We start from the raw sequence: 16,023 nt of genomic DNA, 5'->3' as shown, positions 1-16,023 counted from the left end.
GTAGGTCACTGGAAACGGGGGACCTACCAGAAATATGGAAAACTGCTAATGTAGTACCAATATACAAAAAGGGTGACAGGCAAGAGGCACTGAACTACAGGCCAGTGTCCTTAACTTGTATACCATGCAAGGTGATGGAGAAGATTGTGAGAAAAACCTAGTAACACATCTGGAGAGAAGAGACTTCGTGACAACCCATCAACATGGGTTCAGGGAGGGTAAATCTTGCCTTACAGGATTGATAGAATTCTACGATCAGGTGACAAAGATTAAACAAGAAAGAGAAGGGTGGGCGGACTGCATTTTTTTGGACTGTCGGAAAGCCTTTGACACAGTACTCCATAAAAGGCTGATGCATAAGCTGGAGAAACAGGCAGGAGTAACTGGTAGGGCGCTCCAGTGGATAAGGGAGTACCTAAACAATAGGAAGCAGAGAGTTACAGTGAGGGGTGAGACCTCAGACTGGCGTGAAGTCACCAGTGGAGTCCCACAGGGCTCTGTACTTGGACCTATCCTGTTTCTGATATACATAAATGATCTCCCAGAGGGTATAGACTCATTCCTCTCAATGTTTGCTGACGACGCCAAAATTATGAGAAGGATTAAGACAGAGGAGGACAGCTTGAGGCTTCAAGAAGACCTGGACAAGCTGCAGGAATGGTCGAACAAATGGCTGTTAGAGTTTAATCCAAGCAAATGTAATGTAATGAAGATAGGGGTAGGAAGCAGGAGACCAGATACAAGGTATCACTTGGGAGATGAAATACTTCGAGAGTCCGAGAGAGAGAAAGACCTGGGGGTTGATATCACGCCAGACCTGTCCCCTGATGCTCATATCAAGAGGATAACAGCAGCAGCATATGCCAGGTTGGCTAACATAAGAACGGCCTTTAGAAACTTGTGTAAGGAATCTTTCAGAACATTATATACCACATATGTCAGACCAATCCTGGAGTATGCGGCACCAGCATGGAGTCCATATCTTGTCAAGCATAATACTAAAATGGAAAAGGTTCAAAGGTTTGCCACCAGACTAGTACCCGAGCTGAGAGGTATGAGCTACGAGGAGAGACTACGGGAATTAAACCTCACTTCGTTGGAAGACAGAAGAGTTAGGGGGGACATGATCACCACATTCAAGATCCTCAAGGGAATCGACAGGGTTGATAAAGACAGGCTGTTTAACACAAGGGGCACACGCACTAGGGGACACAGGTGGAAACTGAGTGCCCAAATAAACCACAGAGATATTAGAAAGAACTTTTTTAGTGTCAGAGTGGTTGACAAATGGAATGCATTAGGAAGTGATGTGGTGGAGGCTGACTCCATACACAGTTTCAAGTGTAGATATGATAGAGCCCAATAGGCTCAGGAACCTGTACACCTGTTGATTGACGGTTGAGAGGCGGGACCAAAGAGCCAGAGCTCAACCCCCGCAAGCACAACTAGGTGAGTACACACCCAGTCACCTACCAGACTGGACGTGCACACACACACACACACACACACACACACACACACACACACACACACACACACACACACACACACACACACACACACAGCCACCTACCAGACTGGACGTGCACAGAGACGGACGAGACTCCGCCAGTATCTGGTCGACAGGTGTATCTGCCAGAGTCGTTGGGGGTGACCGCTGACAACATCAACCTGCTCACCGTTCTGCTCGGCGCCTTCTCTGTCTGGGGAGTGGACACACACACCTCCTTATTATTATCTTCATACAACACACCCATCACTCTACCAACTCCCATAATATATATATCTATATATTTGTTTAGGTGTGAAATTATTGGCTAAATTTATGATATCTGTAAAAAAAATATAGGTTAAGGAACGAGTGAGTATATATGTATATGTTAAGGCGCGCGGGAATGTTTATAATGAAGTACGATTTATATTTAATAATTCTAGACTATGAAGGTGATTGGCGCGGCCAACCACACCACCTGTGTGCTGGAGTGTGTGTGGGGATCATCATGTCGAGTAAACTGCGTTTTTTGAGTTTGCACATTATTTCCTAAAGTTTACTTTGAACTTTGCAAACTAAAATGGCATTTTTGTTTTTGTCTGTGCAGTTATCTGCAGTAATACGAGGATGTTATATTGAATATCACTATATAATGTTAGCTCTGCCTTTACCAGATTTTTCAAGTGGCAGCATATTTCAGTCGTCAAAATATCGGCGAATTGCGTTCCATAATCTTGCGTATTTCGTGTGATAAGATCATTGATTTGTGTGTGTTGGTGCAGCAGTACATGTATCCGGCTGTCATATTTGTGTGTTGGTGCAGCGGTGCATGTATCCGGCTGTCATATTTGTGTGTTGGTGCAGCGGTGCATGTATCCGGCTGTCACAGTTCACAACCCGTGTTTGGTAGTTCATTCCTGACGGAGAGTCTTATACAGAAGGTAAATATGATACATGAAAGTGCAAAACTTTACATAATACACACACACTCTCTCTCTCTCTCTCTCTCTCACACACACACACTGTTACGAACCCGATTACATCGTCGGAGCATGGAGCAGCGACGTCAACGCCATCTGTGAGTCCGCTCCCGAAACCCCCACAAATTGGACGACGCTATCTAGTGGTGGCAGGAAGATACTAGCAAGAGGCGCTAGATTCCTGTCATGGTCAGCTCGAGAGGTAGCTGGTGATGACCTCTGGTGAGGTGGCGCCTAGAAAATCAGCGCCATCTATTGTGGGAGGAGTTGTATGTCTATGTCAGAGTTCGTAAGTGGTGTTTCCTAGTGTCCCATGTACTGACCAGTGTACTGATGACTTGCCTGTATCCACAGAGTCGACGTAGGGCTGCAGTGGTACGAGGACAGTCAGCCTACCCAGGGCAGCCATTATCTCTTTACTCCATTCTGCTTTACGGAAGCAGTGAGCTGCCGCCGGAGAAGAACTGTGTAGTGTTCTACTGTCTGCCTGTGAAGTGGCAGTGACAGAATTCGGTGTATCCCGGGACTGGCTAGAGGAAGAGACGACTGACAGTAAGGTGCTACGGAGGAGTGTAACTAGCTAGTTGCAAGAAGCTCCTGCCAGGGGTTCGCTACCCTTGTATTTGTTCGTGAAGAGGCCCAGCAGCGCGAGGCTGATGTTGTCTGCCAGCACCAGGCTGGAGAGTGATTGTGGACGTTCACAAGGAGCACCTAGTGAGACTGTGTATAGGCTGGCCCGTGGCTAGGGTAGACTCGTTGGTGTTTCCCAGTACTGGTTGAGGACGGTACTGTGTGTGTTGAGGAAACACGGAAGCTGACAAGACTGCATCGATTGAGCGTCGAGGAGCACTTAGTGTCCTATGAGAGTGACACTTGTGTATATAAGAGTGTAGTAATACTTCGTTTATGATTTTATATGAGGTGATGGGAAAGTGATTATATGTGAATATATTGATAAATGATGAAGTGTCGTATTCAATGCAACTCCACCATTGTGTTTTACTTGCATTACCAAGCTCACTCCTTGAAAGCCACTACTAACTTGGGGTTGGATACCAGAACTTTAGTTCCTCTAGAAAAGAACCGTGTTGGGACCCATCGTGGCCGTAACACACACACACACCTGCCATACACACATGAGGTACAGACCTGGAGAGCTATTCCGCCTCTCGGAGCATCGTAGTCCAGTCTGCGGGCGCCCTGGTACCACACCACGGCGTGAGGACCCTTCATGTGGTGGTGGGCGATGGTACAGGTCACCGCCAGCACGCTGCCCTCCTGGATGTACCGTTCCTCAGCCCCCGAGATGTGTACCTGGGTACCTGCAAGTATTAGTTCACATGTACTTCAGTTATCCTTGTACCTGTAACATTACATCATATGTACATCACCAATTATACATTCTATAAGTCCTGATTTATTGTAGAGTAATTATCACGGAGCACGGAGTTTACCTTTAGTGATGAATGTGATTGATATATTTAATAATTTCTTGATTTTAAATAAATGGATTTGTTGTATGCAAATATTTATCAAACATACCTCATTAACTAAACGATATAATCAGGACAGAGTAAAAAATTTTACACCCTAACCAAACATTCAGTCATATTGACAATCTCGGCTGGACTCCTTAAACGAAGGGTCAAACCAGAGGGGATAGGGCTTTGCGGAGTAAGATTACCTCAGGGATCACATACACTCATGACTCGCTGTGTACAACATAAGCACACTCACAAACACACACACGCACACTGACGCGCTCAAACATGTAAATGTGATTCTCATTTGTTCACGAGTGAGAATACAAAAGAGGACCTGTTAGCAAGGAAGAGAGGACTAGTAAATGTACTGAAGTTCAAAAAAATTATTCCTGTTGAGGGATAAGACAAGGTGAATGAGGGCAGCAGCCGCGAGGAAGGAGCGCAGGGAGAAAGAAAGGAATCGGGGAAACACAACCCCGAACCCTACAATCCCAGAGGTGAGTGGGGAACCCTCCACAAGCAGTTCAACACAGTGAGAGGAGCACCACCTGCACCTTCCACCCAATAGACGTCCTGCCTGCCCCAACCCTTGCCATCACCCCACTAAGTGCCCATCTAGGGCACCATCCCCCGCCACCCCCCCCTCTCTCCCCAGGACCTCCCATCTTCCCCAATTCTTCCCCACCCCCCTAGCCCTCCCATTCCTCCCATCCAGCCACCCAAGCCCTCTCTTCTCCCCCACCCCCAAGCCATCTCTTCTCCCCCACCCCCTAAGACCTCCCTTCTCCCCGACTCCACCTAAGCCCTCCCTTTTTCCTCTCTCCCTAAGCCCTCCCTTCCCCCACACCCCAACCCCTCCCTCCTCTTCTGCCTTCCCAAGCCCTATCTCGTCTCCCGCCCCATCAAGCTCTCCCTTCTCCCTCATCCGCCAAGCCTCCCCCTCTCACCTTCCCAAACATCCCCCTCCCCCCCAAGCCCTTCCTCCTCCACCACCCTCCCCATGCCAGATCCTCCCAGCACCCTCACACCCCAGATCCCCTAGGCCCTCCCATCCCGGTCCCTCCCTGTTTTCCTGCTTCAGGGGAATCAACAGAAACTGAGGAAGGACAGAAGAAAGTCAGTTTTAAGGTGATGTACTCGAACATAGATGGGATTACAGCAAGGCAAGTGAACTAAAGGAAAGAGCACAAGAAGTGAACCCAGATGTAATCGGACTCACAGAAACAAAACTCTCAGGAATCATAATGAATGTTATGCTACCCCAGGACTACACTGTAATAAGGAATGAGAGGGAGGGAAGGAAGGGGAGGAGGCAGAGTGGCCCTACAAATAAGAAAGGAATGGAGTTTCATGGAGATGGTTATCCTGGGCTGCAAGGGATTCAGAGACTACATAGCAGGCACCAAGATGATGGGAGGACCATGAATAGTAGTAGCAGTGATATATAACCCTCCACCAAATGACAGAAGATCTGTACAAGAGTATGACAACAACAACATGGCAGTTAACACTATAATTGAGAGGGCAGCCCCTGTTGCTTGTAGAAATAGATCTGCTCATCGTACAGGACTTCAATCAGGGAAGGATCGACTGGGAGAACGAGGAACTGCATGGAGGTGAGGATACAAGGACAGCTAAACTATTGGAGGTAGAGACAAGAAACTTCTTAAGCCAGCCCCCCTCCCCGCTCAGCTCGTTGTTGCCGTGAGGGGGGGCTTAGTGGGCGGCTGCCGGAGTGTGATGCTCCTTGGGACAGTCCTCTGTCCTTTTCTAGCCTTGTGCTTCTGCTGCCGTCCTCTCCAATTCTGCTGAGCACCTTTTCCTTTTCCTTCTGTTTCGTTTTTCTTCCCCCTCTTCTCCTATCTGCTTGCCGTTTCCTGCCGACCTTTTGCTTGTTCTGGTTCTTCCCTTGGACTTCTTCTATTTTGACGCCCGGGTGCTGGAGGAGGCATACTTTTGCACCCGTAGAATTGTAGTACCCAACGTCGAGAGCGAGGGGAACCTTTTATTGTCAATCCCTCTTTCGTCACTGAACCCGATCTCGACGGACTGTCGGTTCTTAAGGTGGCGTTTGTTGGGTGTATACTCACGACGCACCCCTAGGAGGCCCAGGCAAGATCGGCGATAGCTTCTTGTTGGGTGTCCTGCCTCTAATTGTGGCTCCATGGTGGGTGTGGGGGCACATTTGTGAATGAATTTTCCTTTTCGTAATGATGATATCCCCTGTTTTGACTGTTTCTGCTTTACCTTCTCAGGCTCGTGGGGTGGGCGACCAAGCCCCCGAGTCGGTCCGTGTTGGAAGACCGGGCTCTGTAGCCTCCGCTGCATTGGGCCCCGACCTTGCTCCTCCTTTGACCTCTCTGACTCCTACCCCTGGCTCCCCTCCCTCCTCTGTGGTTGGGTCGAGCCCCAAGCCCCCAGTGGTGACTACCTCGTCCCCTGGCGCGGCTCCATCTCTAGTTGTAACTACTGCGCCTTTTAACCCCTCTCTCTCTCTGGGGGTTCTCACCGCCGTCCTCGTCACGGCCGCCCTCGCTCGATTCCTTCCAGTTCTGCTACCTATCAAGCCTTGTTTGGTCTCGCTTCGTGGGCCAAATATCTTGATCTCCTCCCTCTTGATTCTGCGCCTCCTGACGATTTCTCCCTCCATCGACATCTCGTTGATTCCGTGGATGCCTCCATTACTTTCAACCCCACTCGTCTCGGTACACGTGTCGTTGCTGCTCCTTCTCAGGATGCTGCTTCCCGCTTGGCTGCCTTATCCTGCCTTGGCGAGACCCCTGTTCGGGTCTCGAAGAACGCTCAGTTGAATGCCAGTGTTGGCACTATTCTGCTCCTGCCCCATGTTGCAACCGGTGTTTGGGACCTGCACGACTGCCACGACGATATTCGACATATCCTTGCTGCCCAGGGCCATTCTATTCTCCGGTTGGACACGTTTATTCGTCCCCCTCGTGATAGTCGCCGTCAACCCCTCCGGTTGTGAAGACTACCTTTGATGGTAGGACCCTTCCACTCGGTCATTCTTGCTGGTGCCAGGTGCTCTGTCCAGGAGTACATTCCTTCTCATCGGCTCTGTAACAAGTGCTGGAGGTTTGGGCATGGTGCCCTCCGCTGCTCCAGGACTGTCTCTCTCTGTCCTTTGTGTGGTGGCGAAGGTCACTCTAAGTCGGAGTGCACTTCTCCCCAGGCTCTTTGCCTCAACTGCGGTGAGGCCCATCCTACCTTCTCCCATGCGTGTGTCCATTACAAGCTTGAGGCAGCCGTCCTCAACTTGAAGCACCAGGAGCGTTTATCTTTTCCTAAGGCGAGATGCCAGGTTCGCCGGCTCCCGCCTTATGCTAATATCTCTTATGCTCGCGTGTTGCGCTCTTCCTCTCCTCGTCCTTCCCACCTTCCTCAGACTCACAACCGTTTCCGGGCCTTGGACCCTGATAGGCCCACTGCCCCCTCCTCTGTTCCTTTGGGTTCTCTCCCGAAGGATCCACCTCCTGGTCCTCTGTCTGGGGTTCCCCTTCTTTCTACCCAGTCTGTCTTGTCTCCTGTGTCTTCTTCCTTGTCTCCCTCCGTTTCTCCTTCCCATCCTTCCCCTCCGTCTCTTGACTCTCCCCGCCACCTGTCGGTGCGGGCTGATGTCCATCGCTCTCCAAACGGCCGTCATGTGTGCTCTCCTTCAGCTTCTCCTGTTGAGACGCTAGAATCCGTTGCCCAGTACGTGGTTGCTGGGACACCTGTTTCTTTAAGTCAGAAGCGTAAGCCTGGCTCCTCTCCTTCCTCCTCCCCGGCGGGTAAGAAGGTTTCGCTTTCTTCCTCGGCCCCTACTTCTGCCACTCTCGCTCCTTCCCCTCCCATTTCGGTGGTTGCGCCCCCTGTTCCTGCTATGGAGGTTTCTTTAGCCCCCGCTTCCCTCTCGGTTGCTGCCCTTGCTGAGGTGCGCTCCCCTCTTTCTACCCCCCCTCTTCCTGCTGCTGTCCTTGACTGCTCCTCTCCATTGTCTCCTCCTCTTCCTCCTCCTCCGGACCCCGCCCGCCCACCTCTGACCTGTTCTCCCGTTTCCTTAACTCTGTCTTTGCTCAGTTTACCCATGCCCCCTAACCCTGACTTTGCTGACCCTGATATTCTTTAACGTGCTCTGTTGCACTTTCGCCTTTGTTTCTTCCTTGTTCTCTGTTTTTGTCCTATCTCTTCTCGTCGTTGTCCATTCTTTAATGGAACGTTCGAGGTTATTACGCCAATTTCCTCAAACTCCAACTTCTGATTTTGCGGTTTTCGCCCCTTTGTGTCTGTCTCCAGGAGCCGAAGCTTGGTGCTCGTCCTGGTCGTTTTCGTGGCTATTCCTTTCTCTCCCCCCCTCCCAGCCGTTGCTGGGACTTCTAATTCTTCTGCTCTCTTGATTCGTGCTGATGTTCCCTTTGTTCCTTTACTTTTTCCTTCGCCTCTCCATTGTTCTGCTGCTCGTATCTTTGTGGGGAAATGGTACACAGTTTGTTCCATTTATCTCCCCCCGAGTGTCCCTCATTCTCTTCCTGATTTGAAACACCTCCTAGACTCCTTGCCGGAGCCTGTGCTCCTGCTGGGTGACTTCAATTGTCATCATTCTCTTTGGGGTGACGTTCTGACGACTACCCGGGGTCGCCTTCTTGAGCTGTTGTTCCTCTCTTTCTTCCCTGTCTCTTCTGAATTCTGGTGAGCCCACTCATTTGGACTCTCGAACTCGCACCCTTTCCTGTCTTGATCTTTCTCTCTGCTCTTCTTCTCTTTACTTAGATTTCACGTGGCAGGTTCTTGATGACCTCCATGGAAGTGATCATTTCCCCATCCTTGTTTCCTTTTTCTCTTTTCGCCCTTCCCTCTCTTTCCTTAGGTGGCAGTTTGTTAAGGCGGACTGGACCCTATTTACTCTCAGTGCTTCTCTCTCTGACCTCTCCCTTCTGCCTCTCTCTCGCGCTCTCCTCCTTTTTCATGATACTGTCTTCAACGCTGCCCTCCGCTCTATTCCTCACTCTTCCTCTCGGGGTCCACGGAAGTGCGTTCCCTGGTGGAATGCGGACTGTGCTCGGGTTGTCCGCTGTAAGCGTGCAGCCTGGAAGAGGCACCGCCGTAGACAGATGACCGATTCTTTTCTTTTCTTTCGGAAAGCGAGTGCGGTGGCCCGTAGGGCCATCTGTACGGCTATACATGAATGTTGGGCATCTTATGTCTCAACAATTACGTCCGAAACTCTTCTGGCCCAGATCTGGAAGCGTATCCGCAAGATAGCGGGTAAGTTCGTTCCCGATGTTTCACCGGTCCTTCACCTCCATGATACTCTTGTGGCGGACCCGTTGCAGGTCGCTTCCGTACTGGGTTCCCACTTTTCTTCTGTTAGCTCTGGTCTTCATCTTCCCCAATTTTTCCTTCTTCGGAAACCTGTCCTTGAGTCTCGTCCTTTAGATTTCTGCACTCGTCTTCAGCTTCCCTATAATGATCCCTTCTCTCTCTCTGAACTTCGTTCTGCTCTGGCCCTCTGCGGTTCTACGGCGGCGGGCTCCGATGGTATTCATTATGAGATGCTTCGCCATCTCCCTCCGAGCACGTCTCAGTATTTACTGAGTCTTTATAATCGGATCTGGGAGTCGTCGTCAGTCCCTGAGGACTGGCTCGATGCCGTTGTCTTCCCTGTTCGCAAACCAGGGTCTCTGGTACTTCCTCTAAGGACTTTCGCCCTATTGCCCTCACAAGTTGTGTCTGCAAACTCTTTGAACGAATGGTTAACGTTCGTCTGATGTGGTTCCTGGAACACCATCAACTCCTCTCCCCTTCTCAATTTTGTTTCCGCAAGTGCCGCAGCACGACAGATGTCCTGGTGAACTTGGAGGTCTATATTCGTACTGCTTTTGCTGCGAAGACCTCCGTTGTTGCCGTCCTTTTTGACCTGGAAAAGGCTTACGACACCACTTGGCGGTATCATATTCTATCTCAACTTCATTCTTTTGGCTTTCGTGGTCGTCTCCCTCTCTTTCTCCGCAGCTTTCTCTCTCGTCGTTCCTTTCTGGTACGCCTTGGTACCGCTCTCTCTGCCTCTTTTCAGCAATACGAAGGTGTGCCCCAGGGTAGTGTTCTGAGCACTACTCTTTTTCTGGTTGCCCTCAATGGTGTTCTTTCCTCTCTTCCTTCAGGTGTCTTCTCCGCTCTCTATGTCGATGATCTTACCCTTTGCTGTCAGGGTGATGATTCGCTTCTCCTTCAGCGCCGGCTTCAACTTGCAATTGATGCCGTGTCGTCTGGGGCCACCGATCATGGCTTCAAGTTCTTTACTTCTAAGACTTGTGCTATGACTTTTACGTGGAAACGGGTCGTTCTTCGTCCCTCTTTGTCACTTTATGGTCATCCCCTTGACTACAAAGATTTCGCGAAGCTTTTGAGGTTATTCCTTGACACTCGTTTGTCTTGGTCTCCCCATATCTCTTACCTCCGTGTTGAGTGCTCTAAGGCCCTTACCCTCCTTCGGGTATTGTCCCATACTTCTTGGGGGGCAGATAGGCGCACTCTCCTTGCTTTACATTCCTCTCTCGTCCTGTCTAAGCTCGATTATGGTTGCCCTGCTTACTCATCTGCTTCTCCTTCTACTCTTCGCCGTCTTGATGCTTTGCACCATACTGGGTTGCGCCTCAGTTCTGGTGCCTTTCGTTCGACTCCCGTCCTTAGCTTGTATGTTGACACTGGCTTCCTGTCTCTCCAAGACCGCCGTGATTGCTACTGTCTTCGCTATCTTGCGCGGTCCTTACAACATCCTTCCTCTCGCCTCTGTCTTGCTTTAACTTTTACCCCTCCTGCGGTTCCTGTTCCTCGTCACCACCTCCCTCTTTCTGTCCGGTTATCTCGCCTACAGGACTCTCTTTCCGTTCGTATTTCTAATGTTTCTCCTCCTGTTGTTCCTTCTTTGCCCCCGTGGAGAGTCCCTCTTCTGCGGTTTTGTACTTCCTTGACCAATATCACTAAAGCTTTTACCCCTCCTACGGTTCTAAAACGCCTTTTCCTTGAGCACTTTTCTTCTCACTCCCGCTCCGTTTCTGTCTTCACCGATGGGTCTAAGTCTGCGGACGGTGTTGGCTACTCTGTTGTTTTTCCTGATCGCACTTATATGTGTCACTTACCTCCGGAGACTAGCATCTTTACAGCGGAACTTTATGCTATTCTCTATGCTCTTCGTCTCCTGCTTTCTCGTTGTCAGTCTTCCTTTGTAGTTGTTGTTGACTCTCGTAGTGCCCTCATGGCTCTCAGGTCCTTTAATCCGGTTCATCCAGTAGTTGTCGAGATCCAGCATTGGCTGTTTCTTGTTCACAGTAAATTTAAGTCAGTTGAGTTTTGTTGGGTTCCAAACCATATTGGTGTGTCTTTAAATGAGCGTGCGGATGCTGCCGCCAAGGAAGCTGTCCGCTCCTGTCCCATCTCTCGTAAAGGTATTCCGTATTCCGACTTTTACCCAGTTATCCACTCCTCCGTCCTTACCCGTTGGCAGGCTTCTTGGTTATCTGTTACTGGTAACAAACTACGTACTCTTAAATATTGTGTTTCCTCGTGGCCGTCCTCCTACCACCGTAACCGGCGATAGGAAACAGCTCTGGCGAGGTTGCGTATTGGCCATACTCGCTTAACCCATGGTCACTTGATGGAGCGCCGCCCTGCTCCTTATTGTCCTAGTTGCATTGTCCCTCTTACGGTCGTGCATGTCCTTCTTGAATGTCCTGACTTCCAGGACGAGCGTGTGTCTTGCTTTCCGACCGCCCCTCGCGGTCACCTGTCTCTCAATAGAATTCTTGGTGACTCGGATACTTTTGATATCGTACGCCTTATGCGTTTTTGTTCTCGTATTGGCATCCTTGGTGATATTTAGCGCCCTCTAATTATTTTGCGCATTTGATGGTGCTACATAGCCTTCCCGGTTTGGTGCCTTCTTTTGATAATTACTTACTTCTTAAGCCAGCATGTCAGGGAACCTCTGGCATTCCGAAAGGGAAACTATGAGAAGATAAGAAAATTCCTAACATGGGAAACAGAGTTCAGGGGAAACATGGCCCAAGACATGATGGATTACATCACGCAGAAGTGTAAGGAGGCAGCAGACAAGTTTGTCCCGGTCCAAAAGGAAAACAACGAAATGCAGATGAGAAACCCATGGTTTAACCAGAGATGTAGGCTAGCTTAACGGCAAAGTAAAAAGGCGTGGAGAAACTATAGAAATAACAGGACTCTTGAGAGCAGAGAAATACCAGAGCGCTAGAAATGATTGTCAGGTTGAGAAGAGAGGCAGAAGGGTAATACGAAAATGACATCGCAAGCATGGCAAAGACTCGACCTAAATTGCTGCACAGTCACATCAGGAGAAAAACAACAGTAAAGGAACAGGTAATGACATTGAGGATAGGGGCAGACAGATTCATTATAAACGACAAGGAAGTGTGTGAGGAACTGAATAAGAAATTCCAGGTTTTCATCTTAGAGCAATGAGTTCTAGAGATAATAGAGGGAATAGAACAAATCCACAAGGGCCGTGGAGTTATGTAGAGGGAATAGTTAATCAGGCACCACTAGAAGAATTTAAGATTACCAGTGGGGATGTAAGAAAGCTTTTGCTAGAGTTGGATGTGACAAAGGCTATAGGCCCAGATGGAATCTCCCCTTGGATACTGAAGGAAAGAGAGTTTAAGCACTGTGCCTACCACTCTCCATAGTGTATAACAAATCAATGGCAACAGGGAAACTGCCAAAAATTTGGAAGACGGCTAATGTAGTCCCGATATACAAGCAGGGGGATAGACAAGAGGCACTGAAATACAGGCCAGTGTTCCTAACCTGCATACCATGCAAGCTGATGGAGAAGATTATGCGAAAAAAGCTAGCGGAACATCTGGAATGGAAGAACTTCGTAACACAACATCAACATGGGTTCAGGGATGGCAAGTCCTGCCTAACAGGATTAACTGAGTTCTACGACCAGGCAACAAAACTCAGGCAAGAAAGAAAGGGGTGAGCAGACTGCATATTTTTGGATTGCCAGAAAGCCTTTGACACAGTACCACACACGAGGCTAGAGCAAAAGCTGGAGATGCAGGCTGGAGTGAAATGGAAGGTACTCCATTGGATAAGAGAGTACCTAAGCAATAGAAGACAGCGAGTCACTGTGAGAGGTGAAGTCTCAGATTGGCGAGACGTTACCAGTGGAGTTCCTCAGGGGTCAGTCCTTGGACCTATACTGTTTCTGATATATGTAAATGATCTCCCAGAGGGTATAGAATCGTTCCTCTCATTGTTTGCTGATGATGCAAAAATTATGAGGAGGATTAAAACAGAGGAAGACAGTATGAGGCTACAAGAAGACCTAGACAGACTGAATGAATGGTCCAACAAATAACTATTAAAGATCAACCCGAGTAAATGTAAGTAATGAAACTAGGTGATGGAAACAGGCCAGACACAGGATACAGAATAGGAGATGAAGTACTTCATGAAACGGAAAGAGAGAAAGATCTAGGACTTGATATCACACCAAACCTGTCTCCTGAAGCCCACATAAATAGAATTACATCTGCGGCATATGTGAGACTGGCTAACATCAGAACAGCCTTCAGGAACCTGTGTAAGGAATAATTCAGAACCTTGTATACCGCATATGTAAGATCAATCCTGGAGTAAGCGGCCCCAGCATAGAGCCCATACCTTGTCAAGCACAAGACGAAGCTGGAAAAAGTTCAGAGGTATGCCACTAGACTAGTTCCAGAACTAAGAGGCACGAGTTACGAGGAAAGGCTGCGTGAAGTGCACCTCACGACATTGGAAAACAGAAAAGTAAGGGGAGACATGATCACTACCTACAAAATTATCAGAAGTGCACCTCACGACACTGGAAGACAGAAAAGTAAGGGGAGACATGATCACTACCTACAAAATTATCAGAGGACATGTTTAACACTGGTGGTACGCGAACAAGGAGACACAGGTGGAGACTGAGTACCCAAATGAGCCACAGGGACGTCATAAAGAACATTTTCAGTGTCAGAGTAGTTAACAGGTGGAATGCATTAGGCAGTGTTGTGGTGGAGGCTTACTCCATACACAGTTTCAAGTGTTGATATGATAGAGCCCAATAGGCTCAGGAATCTGTACACCTGTTGATTGACGGTTGAAAGGCGGGACCAAAGAGCCAGAGCTCAACCCCTGCAAGCTCAACTAGGTGAGTACACACACACACTCACACACACACACACACACACACACACACACACACACACACACACACACACACACACACACACACACACACACACACACACACACAAACACACACACACAAATGGGACAGGAGTCATTGCTGTAAACACCCGATGTTTGGAGAGGCGGGATCCAAAAGTCAATGCTCGATCCTGCAAGCACAAATAGGTGAGTACACACATACACAGGTGAGATGAGCCATTGATACGCTAGGACATACGTGAACTAGGACACAAGAGAGCTAGGATGAGCTAGAACACAGTTGAGATAGGGTGAGCTAGGACACAGGTGAGCTAGGACACAGGTGAGCTAGGACACAGGTGAGCTAGGGTGAGCTAGGACACAGGTGAGCCAGGGGTGTCTAGGACACAGGTGAGCTAGGGTGAGCTAGAACACAGGTGAGACTGGGTGATCTAGGACACAGGTGAGTGAGCTAGGACACAAGTGAGTTAGGCTGAGCTAGGACACAGGTGAGCTAAGACACAGGCGAGCTAGGATGAACTTGGACACAGGTGAGCTAGGATGAGCTAGGACACAGGTGAGCCAGGGTAAGCTTGGACACAAATGAGCTAGGGTGAGCTAGGACAGGGGTGAGCTAGGAGACAGGTGAGCCAGAGTAAGCAAGGTCACAGGTGAGCTAGGACACGGGTGAGCTACGACACAGGTGAGCTAGGACACAGGTGAGCTAGGACACGGGTGAGCTACGACACGGGTGAGCTAGGACACAGGTGAGCTAGGGTGAGCCAGGACACAGGTGAGCTAGGACACAGGCGAGCTAAGGTCAGCAAGGACACAGGTGAGCTAGGATGAGCTAGGACACAGGTGAGCAAGAGTGAGCTAGGACACAGGTGAGCTAGGGAGAGCTAGGACACAGGTGAGCTAGGACACTGGTGACCTTGGGTGAGCTAGGACACAGGTGAGCTAGGGTGAGCTAGGACACGGGTGACCTAGGGTGAGCTAGGACACAGGTGAGCCAGGGTGAGCTAGGACACAGTTGGGCTAGGGTGAGTTAGGTCACAGGTGAACTAGGACACAGGTAAGCTAGGATGAGCTGGGACAACAAGCGAGCTAGGACACAGGTGAACTAGCGTGAGCCAGGACACAGGTGAGCTAGGGTGAGCTAGGACTAGGGTGAGCTAGGACACAGGTGAGCTAGGGTGAGCTAGGACACAAGTGAACTAGGGTGAGCTAGGACATAGGTGAGCTAGGGTGAGCTAAGACAGAGGTGAGCTAGGACACAAGTGAGCTAGGGTGAGCTAGGACATAGATGAGCCAGGGTGAGCTAGGACACAGGTGAGCTAGGACACAGGCGAGCTAGGGTGAGCTAGGACAAAAGCGAGCTAAGACAAAGGCGAGCTAGGATGAGCTAGGACACAGGTTAGCTAGGGTTAGCTAGGACATAGGTGAGCTACGACACAGGTGAGCCAGGGTGATCTAGTACACAGGTGAGCATGGGTGACCTAGGAAATAGGTGAGCTTGGGTGAGCTAGGACACGTTTGAGCTAGGACACAGGTGAGCTAGGGTGAGCTAGGACACAGGTGAGCTAGGACACAGGTGAGCTTGGGTGAGTTAGGACACGGGTGAGTTAGGGTGAGCTAGGACACAGGTGAGCCAGGGTGAGCTAGGACATAGATAAGCTAGGGTGAGCTACGACACAGGTTAGCTAGGGTGAGCTATGACATAGTTGAACTAGGACATAGGTGGGCTAGGGTGAGCTAGGACACAGGTGAGCTAGGGTGAGCTAGGACACAGGTGAGCTAGGACACAGGTGAGCTAGGGTGAGCTAGGACACAGGTGAGCTAGGACACAGGTGAG

The 16,023-nt window shown here is 49.6% G+C and overlaps 1 protein-coding gene across 1 annotated transcript in view; it reads right to left on the bottom strand.

The window, feature by feature from the left end:
• Window positions 1-602: 602 nt before the first annotated feature.
• Window positions 603-16,023, bottom strand: part of LOC138369033 (zwei Ig domain protein zig-8-like) — a 219,715-nt gene continuing 204,294 nt past the window's right edge. The window contains exons 6-8 of the mRNA XM_069331922.1: window positions 3,622-3,794; window positions 1,574-1,703; window positions 603-649 (exon numbers count right to left, since the gene is read on the bottom strand). Coding sequence (XP_069188023.1) covers window positions 603-649; window positions 1,574-1,703; window positions 3,622-3,794 — 350 coding nt within the window. The remainder of the gene's footprint in view (window positions 650-1,573; window positions 1,704-3,621; window positions 3,795-16,023) is intronic.

This window comes from Procambarus clarkii, chromosome 3 (genome assembly GCF_040958095.1).
Source record: "Procambarus clarkii isolate CNS0578487 chromosome 3, FALCON_Pclarkii_2.0, whole genome shotgun sequence".
NCBI lineage: Eukaryota > Metazoa > Arthropoda > Malacostraca > Decapoda > Cambaridae > Procambarus > Procambarus clarkii.
The sequence above is the reverse complement of the archived record's forward strand: the minus strand, read 5'-3'. Positions and strand labels throughout refer to the sequence as shown.